General features: G+C 35.7%; 1 protein-coding gene across 1 annotated transcript in view; it reads left to right on the plus strand.

Moving 5' to 3' along the window:
* Nucleotides 1–13,097, plus strand: part of LOC115226739 — a 173,053-nt gene extending 159,956 nt beyond the window's left edge. Inside the window, exon 2 of the mRNA XM_029797760.2 lies at nucleotides 11,915–13,097. Coding sequence (XP_029653620.1) covers nucleotides 11,922–13,022 — 1,101 coding nt within the window. The 5' untranslated portion in view covers nucleotides 11,915–11,921 and the 3' untranslated portion in view covers nucleotides 13,023–13,097. The remainder of the gene's footprint in view (nucleotides 1–11,914) is intronic.
* Nucleotides 13,098–13,925: the final 828 nt, after the last annotated feature.

Consider the following 13,925-nt stretch of genomic DNA (forward strand, 5'->3'; position numbering starts at 1 on the left):
TTTCTCTCTCAGCACATCTTTATCCTACATCAACATTTTAATGTATATATATAAATTAAATATATATATAAAGTGAGAGAGAGATACACACTTGTATACATACATATATACGCACACTCTTCACGTTTGTGCTAATTTCCTCCAACCATTTTATAAACTATAAAAAATGTGTCCAGGATTTCAAATGCTTTTACAAGAAGAGAAAGTTCATATTTTTTTGAACAATCTCAAAAATATTTGATGAATTCTAAAGAAAGAAAATGTAAATTATATTTAATGACAAAAAGTTTTAGATTTTATTTTGCATGGAAAATTCAAAGTTTGTAAATCAATTTTACAGAAATATAAGCTAAGAAATCAAATAGGTACGTAATTGTGTCTTTATTTTTGTCCCACTAACATTGCTTGACAACCGATGTTGGTGTGTTTACATCCCTGTAACTTAAAGTTCAGCAAAAGACACCAATAGAATAAGTACTAGGCTTACAAAGAATAAGTCCTGGGGTCAATTTGTTTGACTAAAGGCAGTGCTCCAGTATGGCCACAGTGAAATGACTGAAACAAGTACAAGAATAAAAGAATATATATATATATACATATATACACGTACACTATATAAATACACACACACACATAATATATACATGTTTATGTAAAAGGGAAATAAAATGTTGAAGTTGATATTGAAAAGGAGAGAGGGAATGAGAGAGAGAGAGAGAGAGAGAAGAAAGTAAAAGAAGAGAAGGACATATGAAGGATATAAAATAGGAAAGGAAGGGTTGTTATCATTATTATTAATTACTATTACTATTATTATTATTAATTACTATTACTATTATTTGGGTGGTGAGCTGGCAGAATCGTTAGCATGCTGGGAAAAATGCTAGGCAGCTATTTGTTTGCCTTTAACGTTCTGAGTTCAAATTTTGCAGACATCAACCTTCATCCTTTCAGGGTCAATAAAATAAGTACCTTTTGAGTTCTGGAGTCGATGTAATCAAGTTGCCTGCTCTCCAGAACTTTCTGGCCTTCTGTTAAAATTTGAAGCCATTATTATTATTATTATTATTATTACGACTCATCTGCCACTACATTCTGAGTTCAAATTCCACCAAGGTCAACTTTGCCTTTCATCCTTTTGGGGTCGATTCAATAAGTTCCAGCTATGCACTGGAGGCGATGTAATTTACTAGTCCCCTCACCCCAAATTTCAGGCCTTGTGCCTATAGTAAGAGAGTATTATTATTATTATTATTATCATTATATTATTATAAATTATTATCATTATTATTATTAATTATTATTATTATTATTAATTATTATCATTATTATTATTATTATTATTATTATTATTAATAATAATAATAATAATAATAATAATAATTACTGTGACGAGCTGGCAGAATTGTGAGGAAGCAAAGCAAAATGTTGAGCGGCATTTTGTCCATCTTTACATTCTGAGTTCAAATTCCACCAAGGTTGACTTAGCCTCTCATCCTCTTTGGATCGATAAATTAAGTACTAGTTGAGTACTGGGGTCAGTGTAATAGACTGGACCCTTCCTTAAACTTGCTGGCCTTGCGCTAAAACTGGAAATCATTAAAAAAAAAATTTTTTTTAATCATTGCTGTTGTTGTTGTTATTATTATTATTGTTGTTGTTATTATTATTATTATCAATTATTATTATTATTATTATTATTATTATTATTATTATCATTATCATTATAATTACTGTGACGTGCTGGCAGAATTGTGAGGAAGCAAAGCAAAATGTTGAGCGGCATTTTGTCCATCTTTACATTCTGAGTTCAAATTCCACCAAGGTTGACTTAGCCTTTCATCCTTTTCGGATCCATAAATTAAGTACTAGTTGAGTACTGGGGTCAGTGTAATAGACTGGACCCTTCCTTGAACTTGCTGGCCTTGTGCCAAAACTGGAAATCATTTTTATTATATTAAAAACAACATAAAAGAAATCATTGCTGTTGTTGTTGTTGTTTTTGCTGCTGCTGCTAATATTATTATTATTGATGTTGTTATTGTTATAGTTATTGATATTCTTCTTCTTCTTATTATTATTATTATTATTAAAAATACTTTGCATCATTTCTTCCAAGTTTACATTTTGAGTTCAAATTCCACCAAGGTTGATTTTGCCCCTCGTCCTTTTGGGATTGATAAAATAAGAACGTCCTTTTGGGATTGATAAAATAAGGGCTGGGGGGTGACGTAATTAATTAACCCCCCGCACCCAAAATTTCAGGTCTTATGCCTATAGTAGAAAGGATTATTATCTTCAAAATATTACCAAAAAAATTTGGGGGCATGGCTGTATGGTTAAGAAATTCACTTCAGAACCTTGTGGTCTCAGGTTCAGTCCCACTTTGCAGCACCTTAAAGAATTAACTTCTTCTAATGTTCCAGGTCGACTCAAGCCTTGTGAGTGGGTTTCGTACATGGAACTGATACATCCTATGGTATATACATGTGTGTGTATATTCATGTATGCATTTGTACTTGTATGTGTATGCATGTGTGTTTGTGTGTGTGTATGCATGTATGTGTGTGTGTGTGTGTGTGTGTGCATATGTCTGCTCACGTCTCCTTGTCTTGACATCTGCTGCAAATTATAAACAAATGTCACGTCAAACAAACAGAGTCGTTTGTTTGCAGTGTTCCACCAGAAAACATATCCAACCATTGTGCTGTTCATGTTGGAAGAACTTGGGGAAATATTCTCTTGCTTGAAGCCACGTGAGGATTGGTGACTCTCATCGAGTGTAGTCATAGACTTGACTGAGTGGGACTCATGAGAACCTGGCAAGAAACAAAACAAAATTATTAGAAGGAAAATACAGAAAAGAAAATACACCACCTGATGTATTATAAAGGTTTTGACATCCATTTTCCCTAACTGGCATGGGTAGGGCAGTTGACGAGGAAGTAGTGAACCAGAGGACATTGCTGAGCTCCAATGAAAGATTTGGCAAGATTTGGCAAGATTTCTACAGCTGGATGATCTTCTTAACACCAGATACACACATACACGTGTGTGTGTGTGTTTATGCATGCATGAGAGTATATGAATGCATAAACATGGGTTTACTTATGTTTGATTGCACATCTGATTTTGTATGCTAGCATGGGTTAGGTGAATATATTATTGTAGCCTTGTTTTACAGACAGACAGCCTTCCTATTGCTCACCCAAAACCATTTTGCAAGAACAAAAGTTCTTATTTCCCATGTCTTCCAAGGTGGGGGTGATTGATTGACAGATGTTTCTGCTTGGAGCAATTTAAAAGAGATTGCAAACATAAACAAATGCACAGACACCTATGCGCACACACACTCAGCTCGAGTTCACTGCTTCCTGTAGCAGAAACAGCTGGAAGCTAATGAACGTGTCTACGTAACTCTTGTTCTTTTGTCGTTCATTGATTCATATCTATAAACATACATGGACACAAATATTTATACATGGGTATGTGAAGGTATATATATGTATATATATATATATCATCATCATCACTTAGCGTCCGCTTTCCATGCTAGCATGGGTTGGACGGTTCAACTGGGGTCTGGGAAGCCAGAAGGCTGCACCAGGCCCAATCTGATCTGGCAAAGTTTCTACGGCTGGATGCCCTTCCTAACACCAACCACTCCGTGAGTGTAGTGGGTGCTTTTTACGTGCCACCGACACAGGTGCCAGACGAGGCTGCCAAATGGCTGCGATCAGATGATGCTTATTATGTGCCACCGGCACTGGTATCACAGCTACAATTTCCATTGATGTTGATCGACTTGGATTTTGATTTTGATTTTGATATATATATATATATATATATAGATAAGAAAGTTGTTTGGTAAAGCACGTGGGTGAATATATAAGAAAATAGTAAAGAGTGAAAAAACGACAGAAGGCTTAAATGTTAAAGAATATATATATTTGCGTCAAGATGTCTGGAGAATATTGGAAAAAATTTTTTTTCCCTCCTTAAAATGACATTAATTTATAATTTTTAAAGAAATTACCGGTTTCGCAGTTCGTTTTTCAAATTTCTTGTGACTTAATGTTTATTTATAATAACGTAATTCTTGTATTTTTGCCATGGAGAGCTCTAAATAAGGGAAGAAATTAGTGATTTCTTCCGGTGTAAGGGAGATAATCGCTTAAAAAATTTTTTTCCTTTCCTCTTAGTGTGAATAGTTGAGTCTGGGTTTGTACTTTTCAATGAAGAATGTTTCCTTGTTTAGTCTAATTTGTGATGATAATCCAAAAGCACATTGGTAAAATGGAAAGATTAAAAATTGTGGTTTCAGTTGCTTTGCGCATTTCTCAATGGTTCACTAAAAGGTATCATTCTATATTCTGGGAATGCAATCTGTTGTCGATGCAGTGTGCATCTGCGCCTGAGTGATAGTCCCGTGGACCCACGTAGTCTTGGTGGCAACCCGAGCATTTAATGACATAAATTATGTTTTCAGAGGCACAAGTAAAGTTAGATTTGATCTTGAATTTCTGACCCTCTTTAAAAAAAATTCTGATCCTTCCAATAGGTTAGGACATGTTGCACAGTCGATCTACCACATTTTTTACTTTGCATCCGTGTTTAGAAGTTAGAAGACAATTTTGCCTTTGTGAGAATCTTTTTAAGTGATTTAGGCTGTTTGTGCTTTTAATGATTTGGGTATGTTTAGAATTTCCTTTAATTGGGGTTTTTATGAAGTATTGGTAAATTCTGGGTGATGATGGTGAAAGCTTCTTTGTTTCTGGGGTTGTATGTAGATATGTAAGGTAGTATTTTCGGAGAAGGTGTGTTGTTGTGTTGAACTTTTCTTAAAGTTTCTATGTTGATTTCTGTTGCACGTCTGATCCCATCCTCTATGAGTTGAGTTGGGTAATGTCTGTCAATTAAGGTGTTTTTGAGTTCTTGCAGTCTGAAGTTCCTGGTATTTTGTTCTGACACTATTGTGCATATCCTTCTTGCAAGGTTGAAGGGGATGTTTGTTTAGTGTGTCTTGGGTGGCATGAATTAAAGAGAAGGTATTGTTTGGCGTCTGTGGCTTTGTAGAAAATGTCTGTTTCTATTTTAAGGTTAATTTTTTTGATTAGTATATCCAAGAACGGAAGCTCCTTTTGGTTGTATTCCATTGTGAACTGTATATTTCGGTTTATGCTGTTCAATAGGTTTTTAAATTTTAAGAGTTTATCTGTGTTTTCATTCCAGAGAATAAAACAATCGTCCAAGAATCGTTTCCAGTTCTCTTTTATGTATTGAGAGAGGGGGTTTCCAAATGCTCGGGTTGCCACCAAGACTACGTGGGGTCCACGGGACTATCACTCAGGCGTAGATGCACACTGCATCGACAACAGATTGCATTCCCAGAATATAGAATGATACCTTTTAGTGAACACATTGAGAAATGCGCAAAGCAACTGAAACCACAATTTTTAATCTTTCCATTTTACCAATGTGCTTTTGGATTATCATCACAAATTAGACTAAACAAGGAAACATTCTTCATTGAAAAGTACAAACCCAGACTCAACTATTCACACTAAGAGGAAAGGAAAAAAATTTTTTTAAGCGATTATCTCCCTTACACCGGAAGAAATCACTAATTTCTTCCCTTATTTAGAGCTCTCCATAGCAAAAATACAAGAATTACGTTATTATAAATAAACATTAAGTCACAAGAAATTTGAAAAACGAACTGCGAAACCGGTAATTTCTTTAAAAATTATAAAATTATGTCATTTTAAGGAGGGAAAAAAAATTTTTTCCAATATTCTCCAGACATCTTGACGCCAATATATATATTCTTAACATTTAAGCCTTCTGTCGTTTTTTCACTCTTTACTATTTTCTTATATATATATATATATATATATATATATATATATATGTAGCAGAAGTAACAAAGTGACCCAAGATCCGAAAGATTCGTTTATTAGCATTTATCAAACTGGTTCTTTGGAGGTATATTCCCAGACCTCCAAAAACCAGTTTGATGAGTGTCAACTCTCGGACCTTGAGTCCCTACTGCCATACCCCTATCACCCCTACCTCTATCTTTCATCTCTCAATCACTCTCTCTTCTTCTTTTTACTCTACTATCTTACTGCTGTGACAAAGATTGGCAGTAAATCTCTTCTCTTCACCATTCTTCCAATGAAACTAGGGATGTTACTGGACCTACCTGAGTCTCTCCCCAACACTCAGCCACTCCTTTTCATATCTATATATATAAAACTGTAGTTGTGTGAGTGTCTGTCCCCTTCGATTTAGATTCCTAACTACTCCCACATTTTGCGGTGCAGTTTAACCAAATTCGGGTATCTTATAGTCGTGATTCATATCGAGCCCGTCTGGCTATTAGCGCGCGTCTACGATGAGTCTACAATTTTAAAAATAATTTAACATCATTTTTTATTCCATTTTAATGCATATTTTTTCGTGTGTCGATGGCGGCGGAGTTGGCGTCCATGGTCACACCTGCACCTGTGTTGCTTCTCCCCCTTCTTCCCTCCCCTGTGAAGCTGTGGGGAAGGGAGTGTAAGGAAATCAACGTCGTAATGCGTTGTCAAGGAGACCAGCGTTCTTTTAGAACAACGACTTCGTGGCTTGAAGACACCAAAACAGAAATGGCTAAGAAAGCCCGAATTGGCATCAATAAGGGAAGTAACTCTCTAAAAATGCTTATATAGTTATTTCCCTTACAAACCCGAGCAACGCCGGGCGATACTGCTAGTCTATATATATAAAGCTGTAGTTGTGTGAGTGTCTGTCCCCATCGATTAGATTCCTAACTACTCCCACATTTTGCGGTGCAGTTTAACCAAAACCGGGTATCTTATAGTCGTGATTCAAACAATTTGCACAACCGAATGTTTTAGTTGTTGCACAAATCTTTATATATAAAAGTAAGGTTGTGTGTCTGTCTCCTACGATTTAGATTCCTAACTACTCCCACATTTTGCGGTGCAGTTTAACCAAAACCGGGTATCTTATAGTCGTGTGATTCAAACAATTTGCACAACCGAATGTTTTAGTTGTTGCACAAATCTTTATATATAAAAGTAAGGTTGTGTGTCTGGCTCCTACGATTTAGATTCCTAACTACTCCCACATTTTGCGGTGCAGTTTAACCAAAACCGGGTATCTTATAGTCGTGATTCAAACAATTTGCACAACCGAATGTTTTAGTTGTTGCACAAATCTTTATATAAAAAAGTAAGGTTGTGTGTCTGGCTCCTACGATTTAGATTCCTAACTACTCCCACATGCGGTTGCGGTGCAGTTTAACCAAAACCGGGTATCTTGTAGTCGTGATTCAAACATTTGCACAACCGAATGTTTTAGTTGTTGCACAAATCTTTATATATAAAAGTAAGGTTGTGTGTCTGGCTCCTATGATTTAGATTCCTAACTACTCCCACATTTTGCGGTGCAGTTTAACCAAAACCGGGTATCTTATAGTCGTGATTCAAACAATTTGCACAACCGAATGTTTTAGTTGTTGCACAAATCTTTATATATAAAAGTAAGGTTGTGTGTCTGTCTCCTACGATTTAGATTGCTAACTACTCCCACTTTTGCGGTGCAGTTTAACCAAAACCGGGTATCTTATAGTCGTGATTCAAACAATTTGCACAACCGAATGTTTTAGTTGTTGCACAAATCTTTATATAAAAGTAAGGTTGTGTGTCTGGCTCCTACGATTTAGATTCCTAACTACTCCCACATTTTGTGGTGCAGTTTAACCAAAACCGGGTATCTTATAGTCGTGATTCAAACAATTTGCACAACCGAATGTTTTAGTTGTTGCACAAATCTTTATATATAAAGTAAGGTTGTGTGTCTGTCTCCTACGATTTAGATTCCTAACTACTCCCACAATTTTGCGGTGCAGTTTAACCAAACCGGGTATCTTATAGTCGTGATTCAAACAATTTGCACAACCGAATGTTTTAGTTGTTGCACAAATCTTTATATATAAAAGTAAGGTTGTGTGTCTGTCTCCTACGATTTAGATTCCTAACTACTCCCACATTTTGCGGTGCAGTTTAACCAAACCGGGTATCTTATAGTCGTGATTCAAACAATTTGCACAACCGAATGTTTTAGTTGTTGCACAAATCTTTATATATAAAAGTAAGGTTGTGTGTCTGGCTCCTACGATTTAGATTCCTAACTACTCCACATTTTGCGGTGCAGTTTAACCAAAACCGGGTATCTTATAGTCGTGATTCAAAACAATTTGCACAACCGAAGTTTTAGTTGTTGCACAAATCTTTATATATAAAAGTAAGGTTGTGTGTCTGGCTCCTACGATTTAGATTCCTAACTACTCCACATTTTGTGGTGCAGTTTAACCAAAACCGGGTATCTTATAGTCGTGATTCAAAACAATTTGCACAACCGAATGTTTTAGTGTTGCACAAATCTTTATATATAAAGTAAGGTTGTGTGTCTGTCTCCTACGATTTAGATTCCTAACTACTCCCACATTTTGCGGTGCAGTTTAACCAAAACCGGGTATCTTATAGTCGTGATTCAAACAATTTGCACAACCGAATGTTTTAGTTGTTGCACAAATCTTTATATATAAAGTAAGGTTGTGTGTCTGTCTCCTACGATTTAGATTCCTAACTACTCCCACATTTTGCGGTGCAGTTTAACCAAAACCGGGTATCTTATAGTCGTGATTCAAACAATTTGCACAACCGAATGTTTTAGTTGTTGCACAAATCTTTATATAAAAGTAAGGTTGTGTGTCTGGCTCCTACGATTTAGATTCCTAACTACTCCCACATTTTGTGGTGCAGTTTAACCAAAACCGGGTATCTTATAGTCGTGATTCAAACAATTTGCACAACCGAATGTTTTAGTTGTTGCACAAATCTTTATATATAAAAGTAAGGTTGTGTGTCTGTCTCCTACGATTTAGATTCCTAACTACTCCCACATTTTGCGGTGCAGTTTAACCAAAACGGGTATCTTATAGTCGTGATTCAAACAATTTGCACAACCGAATGTTTTAGTTGTTGCACAAATCTTTATATATAAAGTAAGGTTGTGTGTCTGGCTCCTACGATTTAGATTCCTAACTACTCCCACATTTTGTGGTGCAGTTTAACCAAACCGGGTATTATAGTCGTGATTCAAACAATTTGCACAACCGAATGTTTTAGTTGTTGCACAAATCTTTATATATAAAAGTAAGGTTGTGTGTCTGTCTCCTACGATTTAGATTCCTAACTACTCCCACATTTTGCGGTGCAGTTTAACCAAAACCGGGTATCTTATAGTCGTGATTCAAACAATTTGCACAACCGAATGTTTTAGTTGTTGCACAAATCTTTATATATAAAAGTAAGGTTGTGTGTCTGGCTCCTACGATTTAGATTCCTAACTACTCCCACATTTTGCGGTGCAGTTTAACCAAAACTGGGTATCTTATAGTCGTGATTCAAACAATTTGCACAACCGAATGTTTTAGTTGTTGCACAAATCTTTATATATAAAAGTAAGGTTGTGTGTCTGTCTCCTACGATTTAGATTCCTAACTACTCCCACATTTTGCGGTGCAGTTTAACCAAAACCGGGTATCTAAAGTCGTGATTCAAACAATTTGCACAACCGAATGTTTTAGTTGTTGCACAAATCTTATATATAAAAGTAAGGTTGTGTGTCTGGCTCCTACGATTTAGATTCCTAACTACTCCCACATTTTGCGGTGCAGTTTAACCAAAACCGGGTATCTTATAGTCGTGATTCAAACAATTTGCACAACCGAATGTTTTAGTTGTTGCACAAATCTTTATATATAAAAGTAAGGTTGTGTGTCTGTCTCCTACGATTTAGATTCCTAACTACTCCCACATTTTGCGGTGCAGTTTAACCAAAACCGGGTATCTTATAGTCGTGATTCAAACAATTTGCACAACCGAATGTTTTAGTTGTTGCACAAATCTTTATATATAAAAGTAAGGTTGTGTGTCTGGCTCCTACGATTTAGATTCCTAACTACTCCCACATTTTGCGGTGCAGTTTAACCAAAACCGGGTATCTTATAGTCGTGATTCAAACAATTTGCACAACGAATGTTTTAGTTGTTGCACAAATCTTTATATATAAAAGTAAGGTTGTGTGTCTGTCTCCTACGATTTAGATTCCTAACTACTCCCACATTTTGCGGTGCAGTTTAACCAAACCGGGTATCTTATAGTCGTGATTCAAAACAATTTGCACAACCGAATGTTTTAGTTGTTGCACAAATCTTTATATATAAAAGTAAGGTGTGTGTGTCTGGCTCCTACGATTTAGATTCCTAACTACTCCCACATTTTGCGGTGCAGTTTAACCAAAACCGGGTATCTTATAGTCGTGATTCATATCGAGCCCTTCTGGGTATTAGCGCGCGTCTACGATGAGTCTACGATTTAAAAAAAAAATTACCATCATTTTTTATTCCATTTTAATGCATTTTTCGCTATTATATAAGGGAAGTAACTCTCTAAAAATGTCTACGATGAGTCAACGATTAAAAAAAAATTACCATCATTTTTTATTCCATTTTAATGCATTTTTCGCTATTATATAAGGGAAGTAACTCTCTAAAAATGTCTACGATGAGTCAACGATTTAAAGAAAAAATTACCATTTTTTATTCCATTTTTAATGCCTTTTTTGCTATAACTCACTAAAAATGCTTATATAGTTATTTCCCTTACAAACCCGAGCAACGCCGGGCGATACTGCTAGTATACATATATATGTATGTGTATCCTGAAGAAGGTCTCTATTTTTCATTCCTCCTGGGGTCAATAGAGTAACAGTCATTATTTCATAGACCAAGGAGGCGGTGGAGGATCATTCTGATGATGATGGGTCACCAGAATGTCATTAAACACCCCCACCAATATTTCCTAATCCACCTCATTAAACCCCCAATACTTCATAATAAACTACACCAAGTTATAACTCCTCACCTAACACAAAACAAAACACACTTCACCTGCCAAACCCCTTTTTCATACAAACACATCTTTCTCATTGCTACCCAAACATTGTCCCTTATATTAAAGATAATTAAGATGAACCTACCTTTCATTAATTGGGCTTATTCATTAACCAATCTTTATTATCTCAATCAGCAACAAATAATAACGATCCTCTCAACATGCTGTCTATCAGTGTGATTATATGAAAGCCCATCTTTGGATAAGCTTTCCCAATTTAATCAATGTTGTGTATGATAATTGTGTGGATTATATTGAAATGTCGAGAGATTTACAGCATTTGTCAGGTTAAGAACAGTTTCATCTCCAGCTTTATTCATATCTGTTAATCCAGGTAAATATGAAGGAAACCAAGCCAACCATGACTGTCCCATCATTAGTAATACTTGTACCTGACAAATGTCTATGAAACATAATAAAGTCTATGTTTTGCTAATTGTTCCATGTTAACATGATTGTTCCATGTTAACATGATTGCTGTGTGTTGGGACATAATATAGCATGTACACCAATTAAAGTTAATTTTCTCTACAGCTTAGAGTGTCTCGTTATTGAGTGCTTTTGGAGCAGGGGAATCTCTTTGACAAATTATCGTTAAATAAATCTAAGCCACACATGACTATTTCTTTGTGATGTTGAGAGCAAATATCATTTCCAGTGAAAATAATTATTTCTAATATTTAGACTCCATGTAATTAATGAAACTTAATACATCTTAGAATAGATTGTAATAAGTTGTTTAAATATTAATTAGACAAGATTAATTCACTGACAGAAATACATAAATGTTTTGTTTGTGTTTTTCAAATGATGAAGCAAACATCATCTCCCTGAAACTTCAATATTTTCACAAAGCTAAATGTTTTCCTTATATTTCTTTGCAGATTCACTATGGAAGACCAGACTGAAAATACTTTAAGGAAACTTATCCCTCAGAAATGGGCTTTGAGTTACTCAACACCAAAAGGGGATGAAGAAGGAGTTGACAATCAAAGGGGTAAATACGAGGAAGATGATGGTTCAAGGAGGAGTGATGAAGGATATTGTAGTGTTATTTCAGAGAGAGAATCAGCAGTGAAGGCCATATCTGTGGCAAGACTCAACACACATGGAGACAAAGAAAGCACAAAAGAAACTGAAAAACAAATAGTTGCTAAAATACAGAGGATTCGTCTTCAATATGATCGCTGCATGATGTTTATGGAGCATATAGTTAAGGAGAGCAAACATTATGAAAGTCTGGGGTTAAGTGCCAATTGTATTTTAGAAAAGGTCAAAGAGAGACTTGGAATTTTGCTGAAATATACTAAAGAACAGAATATTTCTATTGAGCAGGACCTCGAATGGTTTCAACAAAGACTCTTTGACATTTATGTCACCAGCAATCCATACAACCACAAGACCATTGAACCAGCAAAAGTAACCACAAAATTTCGGCCGCTTCAGCCAGTTGTGACTAGAGAAGCAAATATTGAGGAATCTGGAGAAGAATTTGAAGAAATCCCAATAATATCCAATATTGTCATCATAGAGGAGGGAGTGATGACATATTCCCACAATTGCAAGATAATAAGTTTAGTAACAAGAGACAGTGACAGAATTGATGTCCATTGTCCATCTTCTGTGACCAGTTTCACAAGAATCAGTGAAGACATGGTTCTGGCAACCCTCCCCTTCCATGAAATGATTCTTATTATCAGCCCCAAAACCTTAAAGATCAAAAGGATAAAGTTGGGGTTACATATGGTGAGTTACTTGGAAGATTCTACACTTATAGGTGTAGAAATGTTTGGTAAGACAGTTTACCAATTGATTGGGAGGATAATACCATTAACTATCAATTTATTACCAAGAAACCCCTACAGATATTGCTGTAGGGGTCCAGAATATACTTGTAATTACATTCGCCAGCATCAACAGAGTAATCTGTTACAAACTGGATGGCCAACAGTTATGGGAGGTAGAGACCCATTCTCTGCACCTCCCAAGTAAAATCTCTCTCTACCAAAATTATTTCTATGTCCTCCAGGGACAAATAATTTATAGGATTTCAGCTAAAGGTGGTGTAACAAGGGGACATTGGCAGGAAATGCCACTCTATTTCTGTTGGTAAAGATACCATTTTGGTAACAGATTATTGCGGCAAACCACATGGTATTCAAATGAATAAAGACTTTTGCCCAAACTGTCATACACACCACCAGCTACATACCCCCAGTTTAAAAGACTATATTGATATTGAGGATTGCTACAACATTACAATATTCTACCTATGTCTACATCTTCTATATTAATAATTTACAAAACAAGAAAGCTAAATTATTCACTGATAACGGGGAAATAATTAACCAAAATAATTCAGTTTTCCTTGAGCTTCCTTCTTTCTGTTGTAGAATAAACGCAAACAGATCCTGGTATTTTATCCTGAAATGAAAGGTTTCAGTATATCACCTGTCCTGAACTAAGAAAAGGCCCTTTAATAAAGGTGCAAACTGGTTACCTGAAAATATGTCATATTGTATCAAATAAGTGTCTAGCTGTGACCACCACTGAAAACAAAAGCGGGTCCATATCCTCTTGATCAACGAAGATAAAGTTGACATTGCAGAAAGAATTTCTCTGGGACATCATAATGTCAGCATTGCTGCAACTCCAATTAATTTTGTAGTCGTAGATGGAAACGAAAATAAAATGGTATTTTATTCCACATGTGGTGAAGAACTTTTTCAAAAATACCTTCCATTCTATGGCCACCCTCATCACATCTACTCTGATAATGTTTATTTCTATGTCCTCTTCAGGAGACACTCTATTCTCAGATGTTACGATCTATATGGACAAATGAAATGGCAGTGGGAACTGCCTTTCCCTGTTCACCCTCACATTGCTGTTTTC

Source organism: Octopus sinensis, linkage group LG30 (assembly GCF_006345805.1).
Source record: "Octopus sinensis linkage group LG30, ASM634580v1, whole genome shotgun sequence".
Lineage (NCBI taxonomy): Eukaryota > Metazoa > Mollusca > Cephalopoda > Octopoda > Octopodidae > Octopus > Octopus sinensis.